Source organism: Mirounga leonina, unplaced genomic scaffold, assembly GCF_011800145.1.
Source record: "Mirounga leonina isolate KUSES-001 unplaced genomic scaffold, KU_Mleo_1.0 Mir_114, whole genome shotgun sequence".
In the NCBI taxonomy this organism is placed as follows: domain Eukaryota; kingdom Metazoa; phylum Chordata; class Mammalia; order Carnivora; family Phocidae; genus Mirounga; species Mirounga leonina.
In genome coordinates, this window is record NW_023270265.1 from 41,264,730 (window position 1) to 41,280,140 (window position 15,411).

General features: G+C 37.4%; 1 protein-coding gene across 1 annotated transcript in view; it reads right to left on the reverse strand.

Moving 5' to 3' along the window:
• Positions 1-2,831: 2,831 nt before the first annotated feature.
• RAB11FIP2 (RAB11 family interacting protein 2) overlaps positions 2,832-15,411 on the reverse strand; it is a 39,765-nt gene continuing 27,185 nt past the window's right edge. Inside the window, exons 4-5 of the mRNA XM_035029967.1 lie at positions 10,543-10,588; positions 2,832-4,748 (exon numbers count right to left, since the gene is read on the reverse strand). Of these exons, the coding sequence (XP_034885858.1) occupies positions 4,521-4,748; positions 10,543-10,588 (274 nt within the window). The 3' untranslated portion in view covers positions 2,832-4,520. The remainder of the gene's footprint in view (positions 4,749-10,542; positions 10,589-15,411) is intronic.

A 15,411-nucleotide genomic window follows, 5' to 3' on the forward strand; every position in this document is an offset into this window, starting at 1 on the left:
TTACATTTCCTCTGAACCCCTAAGTGGTCCTTACCTTACAGGGCTGTTGCAAGGGATAAATGAAATAATGCATAAGTGGAAAGCATTCAGGCTCGGCCTTAGCCTCCATCTAAATACTCAAATGTCATTTTCTACCCAAACCATAAGCTCCAGCCCTCTGAGGGAGGGCATTCACACCTCTGTTGAAGAATGTCCAGTCTCGGGGGCTTGGAAACCACTCTCTCAATGACTTTTCAAAACTACTTTCCCACAGTGAAGTGAGTTTGTAGGTCTTACAATACGCTTGCTGTAATACGCCAAATAAGAGGCATCCTGAGTATTTTTCAAAGACAAGCAGGACTCATGTAGAAATGCGTGCACTGTACAGTTTTACCTGCAATAAGAAATTACAACTGAATTAAGATTGAACACTTTAATCAACTATAATAAATTGATAATTATATATTATATAAAAATTCTGATTCATGCATCAGATTACATAAATTATACAACTGTCACATTCTGCAATGCTTACAGACTTTTGGGTTTGTACCTGCAAAAATGTATACAAGTTACCAGAGCATTTTACTTAAGAGGATGTAATACTCTTCAGTTATAAATAATGCTTATATCTTTCAAGTACCTACTAAATATATACACTTCTAGATCTGCAGCATTTTTTTTGTACCTCAAAATACAAACCACCTGGAAGTTTCAAAGATTAATAGGTCCAATGTATCATCTTTTACAGACCTCAATTCCATTGTAAGAGTGGAAATTTTCGACACAAGAAAATAAATGAAATAAAACGTCAACTCTAGTTTAATGCTTGAAAGCTTCTACACTTCTTATTAAATACATCAGAAAACCCTTCATATGCAGATTAATTAGTTAAGGTGCTACCTATTGCATATTAAATACTTCCAATGATTGCATCTGGATTATTAAAGTTATAAATCTGTGAAAATGGGGGCTTTCGATGTGTGCTGACAGACCCTTACATCTCCATGAACCAGCGGCGCTGTGGTCCTTTACCTCTTACTTCAAAGAGATCGAGTGAATGAGCATGCTTTATACTTCACTTACACACACACACACACACAGACACCTACCGTATCTATAAGACATATGAGTACATGGACATCAAAAAGTTTCAGCTTCAATTACAAATCCAAAGTAGGTCGCTTCTCCTAAAAAGCTACAGAGGAAAATAAAAGCTCTAGTGTAACAATTACTAGATACATTAAAGACAGCAGTTTTTTGTTTTTGTTTTAAGACTCTCCTTGCTAAAGAATAAGCACCCTTATAGGGGTGGGAGGTGGGGGGAGGGGGGTGCGAAGATGGAGAAGTAGATGAAGGAAGGATGTGAGGAAAGCAAGTCTGTCACTAATGAGCTGAGTTTTACTTAGGTTTCCATTCATGAAATCCTTTTAAATACAAGGCAACATTTTCACAGCTGGAAAATTACAACAAAATCTTCATTTACTGCCGAAAGCAATAGATGTAGTTATGCATAATCTATGGATAATACTACATTCATGGGAGGGTGGCAAAACTAGGTTCAATGCACAATACAGCAGCAAAAAGCAATACTTGAACGTTTTTCATGAATGGGTGACATGTCACTTTATATACAATTCTAAGCTATAACCCTGGGATTCGGTAAATGCAATTTGAAGTCTAAGTGGTAGGACAGCAGGTTCAATACTTTCAAAGCCAAATTTTAGAAATGGAAGGGGAACCGGTTGGAAAACAATACTGTTTTGAAAGTAACAGCAGAAATACTTTAGTCAGTAACAGAAGTATGTTAGCCTAAGATAGGTTAGCCTAATATCGATGCTGTGATTTAAAAAAATTCTCTTATGGTGGGAACATTCTTCAGCATGCATTGTTTAAGCCTAAAAGTAAAATCTGTCTATAAGTCTACTGTGCTGTGCATTACTGAATGAGTGCATGTCTTTTATTTCTATGTCTAAACTACTAACAAAATATACCCTTAGAATACTTAAAAGTTACATTTTGGAGAAATTAAACGGAGGTGATCTTTTTTGGCCTTTTTTTCCCTACAGTGCTAGAAACTAAAACTACTCTGTTCACACTTCTGCCCAAACACAGGAAACACTGACATGTTTGCTCGGGAATTCAGTTTTACTTTTTAATGTTTTATATTGACCAAATTATGAAAACTTATAATAAGTTTGACTCTAGGTCCTGAGCAGAAGTTCATAAACATTGGGACAGAACATTTTCAGGCAGTGACAAGTACAGATTCCGTTTTCAGCACAATTCTTGTCTCAGGTTGAAAGATAAAAATATTGATTCAGTTATAACCGAATCATTCATGTCTGATAAGGCTAATCCTTAACAGTTCCATCCTGGCAGAGAACCTCTCCTTAGAAATGAATTTCCTCATAAAAAGAATAGTAGTATATGCACAATACTTCTTACTGAATTCTATTTACATAAAACAAATCCCCAATACAAAACGGACATCTTGGTTCATTTTATAAGGAACAAATTTGGCCAAAGCATATTAAAATATCTGCAGATCATCTGTCATAATACTGAAAACACATGGATTTTAGTATTTTAAAAAGTATAAGAAGAGCTTCAGTTATACGAACAGAAAAAAATGCTAAGAATTTTATAATATTTAATAAAACGCTAACTAAAAATGTCACTGTGTTAAAAAAATAATAATTACTAAGACCTCAAATGAGAAAATAGAATTCTAAACCAGATTTTGAGGTTTAGTACAGAGATTTATAAGTGGAAAAAAAAAGTTGGTAAAAGCTATTTTTCCTTCTCCATTTCTTCATTTAAAAAAATTATTTAACTTTTTGTATTTAGGAAAAGTTCCCAGAATTTCAAAACAATATACTCTCATAGGAAAACTAAGGTAACTCAGAAAACACAAATGAGCAATTTTAGCTCACAAATATACAGTTGGCCAAGTATTATCTGATTCAGAATATTAAAATGAGCAAAACCATTCTATCTGCTTTGTACTGAATTTTCAATAAAGTCTTTGTGGAGATAAACATTAGACAAAAATGCAGTTCATTAAAAGCCTGGAGGATATAGGTCTCCATATACGGGTGAATTTTTTCTTTTAAAACCAGAAACAGAGATTCAGTGTTTCATGGTAAGTATTTCAGATTTTTAAGGGAAAAAATAAACAGATGACTAGTAATATTTTCATACCATTGTTTTCCACTTTACATTTCAGGCTTATTTTGTACAAATCTATAAAGATAATTCACGGAAGTAATCGATATTTTGGGGGAGCAGACTTAAAAGAGCTGACATATAATTTTGCAATAAACCAATTCTTAAGGGTGGATGTAGAACAGTGTGCAGAGGGCCTTGCTAGTGAAGGCCTGTTCCAACAACTCACTCCTCCTTCAGTGACTCTTATTTTGGTTCAAGACCCAAATGCAACCATCTGTTCTATTATTTACGTAACTTGAAACCAAGCCGAATTCTTCATTCCTAGAATTTGTCCTTTGCTTTGGGTTATCAGGCGTCTGACGATCACCTACATTTTTCCCCCTCAGAATTATTTTCAGATCTGACTTCCTAATATTTTCTTTGCTAGTGATTTAAAGGCATTCAGAATCTCAACAGAACAGACTACATTAGCTTCTCTCCTACTTAAACAAAACGCAAATGTTAAGATAAAAAATTAACTCAAGAAATTCGTACTCTTGTGACGCTAGTAAATTTTCCTCAAATATGTCACGCTTTAAAAACAAGAAAAAAACCTTGGAATCAGTCCTTTTAGAAAAAGAGCAAACATCTGATGCTGGAATAACATACAGGAGCAGCTCATTGTGAAACCAAGATTCGCAAAGTCAAGAGTGATCTGAAGCAGCTTCCCTCTAACACACCGTACTGGCAGCAATGACAACTTGTTTTGCATCGACAGAACACACACTAGATTTTCAAATTAAGAAATGAGTATCCTAATTTTAGAGGCAATCAGTTGTTTTTAAATGTTCTAGAAACACATGTATATATATGAGGTATATGCATGTATTTTACGTACAAAGATACATGAACATACATTCATGTACATATATATGCATATAAAATATGAACTTTTTTTAGTGTTTATAATGAACAGTATTCCTGCAGCTAAGTAGGTCTACAAATTGGCTTCTGAGAACCCAGCCAGAGCATTGATTCTGCTTTATGAGATCCCATTCCTGAGGAACAGTACGTCATGTACTTCGCAGCTACCCCTAGGTCTGTGGCAGGTTAGTAGGCCAGCACCAGCACCTCAGTGAATCCTAAGGGACTGCTTATTCATTGAGAATCTGGCCCGTTTTCACTTTAAATGTTTCAATTATTGAGCTCACTTCAAAGGTCACTCTTGATGGTCCCTGTTAATATTTACAGGTAAAATAATTTTTCGCAAGGAAACAGTATATGATGACGCCTGATAATGCAGTTTTTTGCGGTACCAAGATTTTCTTCATTCGTTTTCTCTTTCTTCTTTCCTTTTTGCCCCTCATCATAAATGCAGCACAACTGACTTATTAACTGTTGGCAAATTTGCCAGCCTTCCTGGACGGTTCGTACGGCACTCTGAGGATACTGGGTGTCTCCTCCATGACCCTCACGAGGAGGTTGTCGATGTAGTCCTCGAGTTCCCGGATGTGGGTGTCTTTCCTCCTCAGGAGCTCTTTGTGCTTCACCAGCTCCTGGAGGACCTCCTCATAGGTCAGACCACGATACCCTGCAGTGGCATCAAAAGGGTTGCTGTCCTGGAATAGGAAAAAGATGGGTCACTTCAGGAGACAGAACATGGCGGGCAAATTCAGAATTATTCTGAACTTCAACTTTTGATTTTTCAAATCCTGTGTCTGTGGCTAGACCCAACGCGACTGTTCACACCGCGGCTAGCCGGTCCGGAGGCAAGAACTAGGGCAGATGCACCAAAGCTCTGACTGTGATTCTAAATCCTTCTAGAACCGCTTTTTACTTTGTGGACAATGTTCTAATATACGAAATTGACCATATAATTTAGGACTAAGAGATAAAATGTTCTGTAACAGATATAACTAAAATAGATTAAAACTAAAGATCTCTTAAGAGTTACTCGGAACAACTCTAAGAAGTTACTGAAAACTATACATTTGGACAATGGCTTAGTCCTCATGGAACTGCTTCCAATGAACTGTGGTTTAATGTTATGACTTTGGCTTTCTATTGAAAATGGTTTCAAGTAGCAGCAGTATCAGCAGTATCCCATGTGCTTCTCCACTTTGCTATGAACTGTTCAAGGCCTCCAGAATTAAATCAATGAGCAGCCTTGGAAGAAGCCCCGTGGGGGTAACTTCTGTTTTAATTTAGAGGCAAACGAAGCTGCTTCTCCCCTGAGGAACCAGTCTATTTCCTCCTCCTCCTAGTGCTAATCCCTATATAACTTATTTCCCTTTTTGCCCTGGTTATTAGGAAACTCGGGAGTTCAACTACCATCATGTGAAGGAACACTCACGATTAGTTTATCTGCGTTCTCTCCTTTCACTTATTATTTTGCTAACCTTATTCTATCGGTATTCTTTTTTACACAAAAATAATATAAACAAAACAGAAAAAGACACTGATTTAATTCATTTTTATTACAAAGCACTCTAATAATAAAAGAAAAATATTTGTCAGAAATTTCATCAAAACAGCACTGGAACATCATCTACAGTGTATAATATTTAGATTTATTATATAAACTGTAACATCCAAATATAAAGGAGCAACCTTTATGCCTTTTTATACACAGTTCTATCCTTAAAACTCAACAGCTTAGAACTGGTTTTTATCACTTTCTTTCAAAACATTTCCATTTGGCTGTAAGGAAAAATACACTGAGGAAACCAGTCCTGCTCTCAAGGACTATATCTAATCTATTCCATGGAGGATGGAGAACAGGGACTGGCAGGTGAATGCAAACAGGCCTTTTTCTTTCTTGTTTTCATTGGATTAAATTTGTCTTTATTCATTTTCAGGATCTACTTTAATTTGGTATATGTCTAGTGCTCATCACGAGAGCCGAAGTGTAACTTTTTATCCCCTCGGCCCCAAAGCACCTTGACTTTGCCGATCAGAGAAACACTGAAGTACAGTTATCAGTTCGATGCTTCGGTTACCAAAGTCACTCCCTTCTCAAGGAAAAAGGGAAAAATTCAGGATCGAAAATGCTCCAACCTCATGGAATCGCTTATGTTTTATAGAGAAGATATAGCTCATGCTAGGCCTTCAGAGACTCTGCCAAGCAGAAATGGAAAACAGGCATCCCAAGCAGTGGGCTCTGCTTGTTTAAAGGAGGAAACCAGATTGAAGGCACAGTGGGCTCAACAGCAGGTGATCAGGAGAGAATGGGTGCCGGAAAGCAAGGTTCAGGGCAGGGCATGGAGAGACTGAGATGGGAGGTTCCAACAGACCGTCGAGGACGCTGGATTATTGCAATGGGTGACAGGAAGCCACTGAAGGTTTCTAAACAGGGGCAGAAAATGATTGAAGTGAAGTTCTAGGAAAATTAAAATGGCAGAGTGGGTAAGATCATTTGGAGGGGCTGAGATTCTCTGTAAAGCTACTGCAATGTTATGGTAAGTGAGAGCCTCCGCTACATTGACAGAATGAATAGAGGGGATGCCAATGGAAAGTGAGCTTAAATTCTCTAAGACTGTATTTAAAACAACTTATTTTAGCAATAGAAACTGGGACCAGATACAACTTTAGCAGTTGTATTACCTTTGTCGCTAAAAAACATTTAAGAATATTGCTTTACCACAACCCTGGAGACAAGTATGGTTTACTTTTTCTTCTCTCTCAATCTTTTGTAATAAGAGTATACACACACACACACACACTCACACTCATGTATTTACTAATTTATTTAATTGGTCATGAGCAGTTTAGAGATATAAAACTTAAAATTTCCTAACCACAATCTTATTAAACATTTATTATATTAAGCAGATTTCTACAGAAAAGATAAGACACAGTATTGAGGTAAGTATATTTTTTAAATTTATTAAAAATAAGCTAAACTTTCTTACTGTAACTCAAGTAATTCTGCATAGATTTGAGACAGATACCAGCCTGGGCCTCACTTCCCTTATCTGATAAATGAGATGTTCACCACGGTTCCTTTCAACTCTAAAATTTCCTGGTCTACAAAGTAATTTTTTTTCCTGAACTGCATTTTAGAAAAGTAATAACATCCAACTAATGTGATTTCATTTATCTAATAAAACATATTCTGAAAAATAGGCGTTCTTGTGCGAATTGCAGGGGTTAATGAAATCGAACTAAATGGGTTTCATTACTGACTAGTTGAGGCTGTTTTATGTTTTCTTGGTTTAACATAATAACAGCATCTGAGTCTCTCTAATCTTAATCAAGTTACACATATATGAACTGATTTCTCCAAACTAAGTGATGATACACAGTTAGAAAATCATTTATATTGTTATATTTAACCACACCAGTACTACCAGATAATGTGATTGAAACTTTTTTTAAACATTGACAATGAGGATGAAAGACATGTTGAAAAATTCTTATTCTGACATACGTAGTTTACATTTAATGCCATGATATGAATCAATCTAACGATTTAATCTCTCAAAATAATTCATCATCATCCCAGGATAATGTTCAATGCTTTAAAGCCATAATCTAGAGTAGAAAAGCCATTATTTGGCTTATTTTCCCCCTCACAACCATCTAATACTTATGTACAGATTTCCTGAAAATATATTTCTGACCTTTCAATACATTTTCCATTTGTCCTTTTATGTGAAAATTTTCCCCCAAATTTCTGCATCAAGTTTCTAAGCAGGAAAACATCTTAGAAACACATGTACTATAAACTATATTCTGGAAAAGAATATATAATAATTAAAAACAGTTTTGTGCTTAGTTCCAGATTTTATCCCATATTTGAAAAGCATTTAACCCCTCTAATTTTAGGCCTGAGATTCTCAAACTGACTGATATACTCAATACATATGTATAGATCTACCTCTCCTTCTGTTGTTGATATAGTTCCCAATAAAATAATAAAGATTAATATTAATCCATACAATAGGAAATTAACTTTCTGGTCACAAAAAGTATTTTACTTGAAGAGGAAAACTCTCAGGCAAATACATAATTATTTTTCCAAAAGATACTTCTAATACTGTTCTCGGAAAAACTTCTAAAACTGAGAAACCTCCAAACTGGTAGAGACCCCCTAAACCTACAGTGGGACTCCGAAGTACTTAATATTTACTCCCCTGGCTCCACACAGATAGCACATGTGTTTTTAAGATGTCTTCTTACACTGAAATTTAATGTAAATTTGTCTTCTCTCTTCCCCTTTCACAACCGATCCTTTGTCATTCCGACCCAACCTCTGTTAAAAATTTCCATATGCAGGTATCAGAAAATAGGGAGTAGGTGAGAGATCAGCAGAATTATCACAAGAAGTTTTCCAATCACAATTTTAAATAACAGAGTTGTACAAAAGACTTTGGAGAATTACTAGTGATCTATTTTTACTTCACACATAGCCTAGCCTTTTAAATGAGGAAATGTATATTTTTTGCAATATTTAAATTTCAACAAAAGCAAATTATCAGGACTCAAAATAACTGGAGATTTAAAGAAAGGTTGTCCTGGTAACCAAATATTGGTGGGGCACTAACTGACATCCAAGGCAGCCAGAGGAGAGAGAGAGAGAGAGAGAAGATGAAGGCTTGGCATTCTCTGATCATCTCATTATTGTTCTAATGAGGAACTTTGCTCTGGGAATATCATCTCAGCTACTTTCACATCTTTTGTCCTACTGCCTTCATCTCCCTTTCAGTTCTTAATTAGGCCTTAAAGAGCTCGCACTGCCCTTTCAACTGGCTACTCCTCCTGTTTAAACACTGAGCTTTCACAGACAGGTGTTGGCAACAGCATGTAAGACACACAAACTTAATTACAAAATACTATGTCCAGAAGGGGAAAGAAATAACTTGGTGGACGGCTATTATCGGAGAACTTAATGTAAATTACTTCAAACATCTTATAATCTTCAACATAAAAATTGTTCAAATACTTTTCCTCAATAACGCTCGGTAGAAGGATGAGCTTTCTCCTCTTAATTGTATCCTGCAGTAAATTAACAACACCTAGTAATCCTTTCGCTGCCATTTAGAATAGTTAGTATTCCAGAGAAAAACAATCACACATCAAGGATTCTTTTATCACCTTTAAATCCTTTAACTAAAACAATTTTCACATTTTATTTCTTTAAAGAATTCTAAGGATGCTTTTACGGCAATAAATTACAAGATTGGGAAAAGTACATTTACAAGCACAGAGAAATTGTAATTAAGGTTACTTAATAAACAATGGCTGCACATTAGATCGATTTTTTGATGTTGCATTTTGTTTTGAGATTAAGTAACCGCCTGATAGAATTCATTTTACTATCTGATCAAAGGCTGACTTCATATATTCTGACATTTCTCACCAGACTGCCATATTCTAAAGACTTGAGTATTTATGAAACATCAAAACTTATAAATCATTTACATAAAACAGCAAAAGCGCAGCACAAAGTCCTCTGCTTCTATAGTGTTTTCTACCGTTCTAAGTACAAATAACTACATTTAGAATGGTTTATTCACCACACCACACTGTCTTCTAGGCAAATCACATCCTAGAAAATTGTGATATGTTATTGCTTTAAAAAATTCTTATTATACATCTGGATCACACACATTAAGGACAGATGGTTCAAACAGCAACCACCAGTCTCTTGGAATAAAGGCTCTATTTCTGTTATTCAGTGAGAATTCAGTTTTCTACCAAGAACATGTGCCCATACTTTTGTAAAGTAACTTACTCTCCAGGTTTGATGCATTTAGAATTGACTGAAGATGCAGTGGAACTCGGAACAGAGAGTCAAACCTGGGCTTCAAATAATAATAAAATGAAGTTAAGATATCTGAATAGTCCTTGCAAAATCTGTGAGTTAATTCAGCTGGTCGCTTCCAAGCCTGTTCATATATTTGGTTTTGTTCTAAGAAGGTAAGTGTCCTAACGGTTCTTTCAAAGCCTCTCCCCGTTAGCTAGATCTCTTGCCAGGATGCTTTTCCTATTGTTCAATGTTAATAAGGCAATTTTATTCTTTCTTCGATTTTTGCCACAACAACAACAACAACAAAATGTTCATTTTTCTCCACGTGCTCTTATTTCCTAACTATAATGTTGACCCTGACATACAGCTTTCACATTAATTTTAAAACAGTCTGTAAACAAAATATGTGGATTCTAAATTGGCTTCAATTAGAACGATCATATTTGCTTGAATTTCTATAGATCATAAAGTCACACCCTATCGTATATTAAAGACAAAGCTGGAATTTTGCTTTTCTTCTTTCTCCCCAGATTACCACATTAAACTATAATCCAAGGGTAACTGAGGGATTCAGGATGAAGGTCTTTTTAAAAATGTATGCCAGCCAGAAGGCCGGCTTGTGGCTTCTTTTCCCGTAATGCACTAACCCCTCTGCAACTTACCGGGATTTTCCTGAGGTCCTCATTATTTGTCGGATTCATATGAAAACTAAGGAACAAAAGACAAACACAAATGTTAAAAGTATATCACACAGTCCGCATGGTTGAGGAAACATAAAAACAGAACCCTCCTAACCAACACGGCAATAACAATTTCTGAAGTCCTAAATGACATGGATGAATGAAACTTAACCCAGGATGCAGGAGAAAAACAATATTGACTCAACATTCCCAAGCACCTACAATTTTAAACTTTAAAAGAAAACCTTTCAGTTATTATCAGAACTGAAGAACTGTACCTCTAAATGTATAGTTTCTAAAAATCTTTAAACATAAGCGATTTTACCCAGTAAGACAGTTTATACAGCTGAATTTTATCACTTATTCATGTTATATGCACACTCACCTGAGGCCCTTCTGATATAAACTGTGGAGAATTCAATAAATTTTAGTTGGAAAGACTGTAGAATGCCAGAGTTAAAACAATCTTTTAAAAAGATTATATAGGTATTAGAAAAATTAACTTTTAAACATCATCCTATCAATGAGAATGAGTTCAGAGTTGTATGAACTATTTCTGTCATTAATGTGATTTCTAAGTAAGTGGTCTTCAAAATGTAAATACCCAAATGGACCAAAACAAAATGGATTTCTTCCATGCAGAGAGTAAGAGAATATCACAGCTGAATGCTACAATCATTTTCTTCTTTGAAACATCTCCATTAGGAAGGGACTACAACCAAAAAGTGGCTAAACTTCAAAGCCATCTGATGAGTAAATATTTCATCATTGCTATTCAAGTTTAACTTTTACCCAGCACTTAAGAGTATTGGACATTAGAGCCTCTACAAAGCATTACTGTCCTAGGAATCTTTTTATACCCCCCCCCCCCAAAAAATACTTAGCTGTAAAATAGACATTTTTCTTTATCTGTGTTTTATCAGCCAAATAATTGGAATCCTTTGAAGAAATTCAGTTTTACAACTTTTGATGGCACGCACAAAAAGTCTCAACACTGGCTATAACGTCTGGTCAGTCTCTCTTCCTACAGGCACATGTCCCAAGCTATAAACCCATGGGGCACACTTGCATTTCTTGCATGAGAGAAGGCCTCACATGTCCAACATTTCATTTGTTATGACTAAGATTCGTAGCACGAGCTTCCAGAACTGATGACTGACCTTTTCTAGCTAGAACTCCTGTGGATAAACTGAGTATATTTCAGTAGAGCTGGGTGACATGGCAGAGAAGATTAAAACATATTTTAAATACCCACAAATGAACACCCCAGCAACAGGCTGATGCAGCTGACCCACATTCTTATTCACTGCCTTTACAGTGTTCTGTACGGTTCCAGACTAGCATCAGTGTGTACCAGCAAAGCCTCAAGAGCCTGAGCAAAGAGTGGCTTAAAAGAAATGAACACAAATAAAATCCAACAAGCCACAGTTAGGCCTGGAGTGTCATGGGAGGGGCTGCTAAACACAGGTGGTCCCCGTCCTCCCCAATTTCCAGTCCAAGGCAATCAACGTCAGGTTAGTCCTGGAGGGCTAACCTCTCCTGGCCATCCCCTCATGGCACACTGTTTTCTAATAGGTCAAGAAACACATCCTGTCGCATGGCTCTCCAGCCAACAGAGATAGTCTCACGCACAACATGATTTCCATTCAGGTCTGTGGTACACGCCGTGGTTCGAGGAGAGAAGTGACTGACGGCCCTGGGGCCAAGGGGCGTGAATTCAAATCCAATTCTGCCCTAATCTTGCTGTGTGACCCTGAGCAAGTCACTTAACTTTGTATCATCTGTAAAAGGGGGATGGCAATAGTCCACACATAGGAGACTACTGTTAGTATGAAATGGGTTAACAACATTAACAACACTCAGCACAGTGACTAAAAGAACATGCTCAGTGAATTATTTTATTTAATAAACATTTACATGGCACTTAGACTGTGCCAGATACTCCTCGAAGCACTTTCCCAAAATTAACCCATTTAATCTTTATAACCCATAAGGGAGGTGTGATTTTTCATTTTCAGGATAAGGGAACGAGTCACAGAGAGGTTCGGTAACTTGAGTGTGGCCAGCCAGTAAGAGGGGGAGGTGGGGAGGTGTGTGGTTCCAGCCCCTGCCCTCCTAACTCGGACACACGGCCTAGCCCTGCTCTCTGCACACAGATGTGCTGAGTGAGCCCCGGCCACCCTGCTGAAGCCCTGGACAGACAGGACTCCCGGATTCCTCAGAACACAAACCCCCCTCCTTCTGAGCAGGCACATGGCAGAGCTGCACCTGTGGAGGGAGGGGAGCGCACTCAAGATTCTCATTTTTAGACCACATGGAAAACGAAATGTCCCATCGCAGCAATTAGCTAAGGAAGGCCCATGTCAAGGAAAAGGGAGGATTTAAAATTGCACGAAGGAAGGACAGGTTTGGCAGAGAGAAAGGGCTCTGAAGATAAGACGCGTGGCCTGCGGCTGCGAGACGACACCATTACAGGACACGGAAGGGACTAGAACACAAGGCCCGTGGGGAGGAAGCAGCCCTTGAAGGCTCTTGATGCAAAAGATGGGGCTCTTGGACCTGATCCCTTAGAGCAGTGGGCAAGTTTTTGACAATTTTAATCTTCTTTCATAAATGCTATTTGGACAACTCATGTCCGGTAGCATAATCCATACCATTACAATTGACAATAATGACAACTATCGTGAACAACAGTATGACTGTACAGATATCCTTCTCTGTCTCAGGAAGAAAGTACTGAACTGAGAAACAGAAATGCTGGCATGAGATTTACCGTAATGCCGATTTTTCGAAAACCAACATGGAGGACACGGATTTTAGCAAAATCACAAAACTACCAAGATGTAACATCCAGTAGCTTTAGCCTACGGAACTCAAGTGAGACTCGGTGACAGCCCGGGAAATGTCTGAGAATTCTTAAGAATGCTGAAATGACAAAGGTCGCCCCCGGGCCGGGGAAAGGGTGTCGTGCGCAGCCGGCCCGCTACCCCCATTATGACTGGCAGCCGTGCGCAGCGCAGAGCTGAGCGCGAGGGCTCTCGCGGGGCATTGTCTGCAGGATGAAGGCACGGCCCCTCCCTTGGGGTCGGCTTTATTTTCACACACTGACGTGTCAAACACATGACACACTCAGTCATTCATGGCTACCTTTTTTGATCTGTCCTTAGGGGGGAAAAAGAGTTAGCTGAACTGGATTGAATTAGCTTGGTGAAAAATAAAATGTCTCTATTTACCGAAGTGTGGCACCAATTTGTGTTAATCTTTCTCTCTGGAACGCTGTCCTCCTGTCGGACAAGATATCGAATAATGCAGTCTGACTGCTCCACTGAGTTGTTGACAGGGTAAGGGAAATGGTGTTTTTAGTCAGGTGTAAGGATGAACTTAGACATGCTCCTACTGAAAAAGTCTACACAAATTTCAACTTCATGGTTAAGGAACTTTCGTTTTAGAAATCAAAACTGAAGGAGTTTGGGGGTGACAAAGACCTTTAAAGCAAATTTTAAGCTGATGAAAGTATTTTAAAATTTGTGTTTTCAAAAATATTTTAAGCTAAGAAGGTGTGTTACCCGAACGTTCTAAAGTTTTTAGGTCAATTTTTTACCTCATATTTCCCGAATTTTAAAGCATTTTTCCCAAGTAAACTCTAATTTACAAGTTTAAATGAATACTACCAAATATATTTTGAGGAATCATTAGTATCTCTTCTATAACGTCACTTATTAGTTATTCTGAAGTTAAAATAAATACTGAGCAAGGAAATAATTGGTAAGAACTTGAAACTGTCCTAAAATAGCTGCTATGGACCAGCCGTTCATAGACAGACTAGAAAGGCCAACCAACCTTTATAAAGTAATAAAACTAACCACTGCATGAGTCACTAAGGCATTTGGCCGCATTCATTTTCTTCTTTGTCCTTCCTTTTCTCTAACAAATACATTCTTTTAGAGCAAAAATATCTAAGAAAGACTAGAGACTATTGAGAGTGAAAATGTATAAAGTCCTTGTCAAGAAAAAAAACAAAAACCCCACAGAAGAACACAGATCTATTAAAACTGATTAACTGTCTTGTTAGCATAAGACAATGCAAACTGTGTAAATTCCTGGCTCTAGGACTTCAAATCTTTCAGTGAGAAGTCACGTAACAACACTTGAAGCTCTTCTGAAGGCATTTAAAAACAAGTATTATTACCCCTTCCATGATATCTCTTTCCAAGCCCCATTATTGCTGAAATTATAAAGCTAAATACATTTTTGGCCTACACTGTGACCCATTTTGTATTTAATAAGGGAATTCAAGTTATTTGCAAAATCCAGGAGGTGACCCACCTGGCTGGAAGGGGGCAAAGAAGGAAGGGGATGTGTAGCAGAGGAGTAACTTTCTCAAACACCATTCAATTCCTTATTGTATATGGGAAATAAGTATAACTTTAAACGATCACAGAATAACTTCTAAGATCGTTTGCAAAGGACACTATGCTATTGCTCTTCTTGTTTAACTGTGAGAGTAGGCACTAGAGACCCAGGGCTTCACTCTGGGGACAAATGTAGTTGGGAGAGGAGTATAAACTAAGAACTCTAACGTAACAGAAAACTTCTAATGAATCTGAAAAGAGGAAAAGAAAAAAATACCCCACTGACAGTGAAGCAAGGGCAAAGAATGGCAGTAAGCCTTTCAACAGCTGATATTTTATTGACTTTGTGCTACCAGGCACCCTTCAGAGCACTTTACATGTTAGCTCACTTAATCCTTGTACTGTGCTGTTTTTATTTCCATTTCCAGCAGCAGAAAGAGGCACAGAGAAGTTAAGAAGCTTACTCAAGGTAACACAGTTATCAAGTGGTACAGTCAGG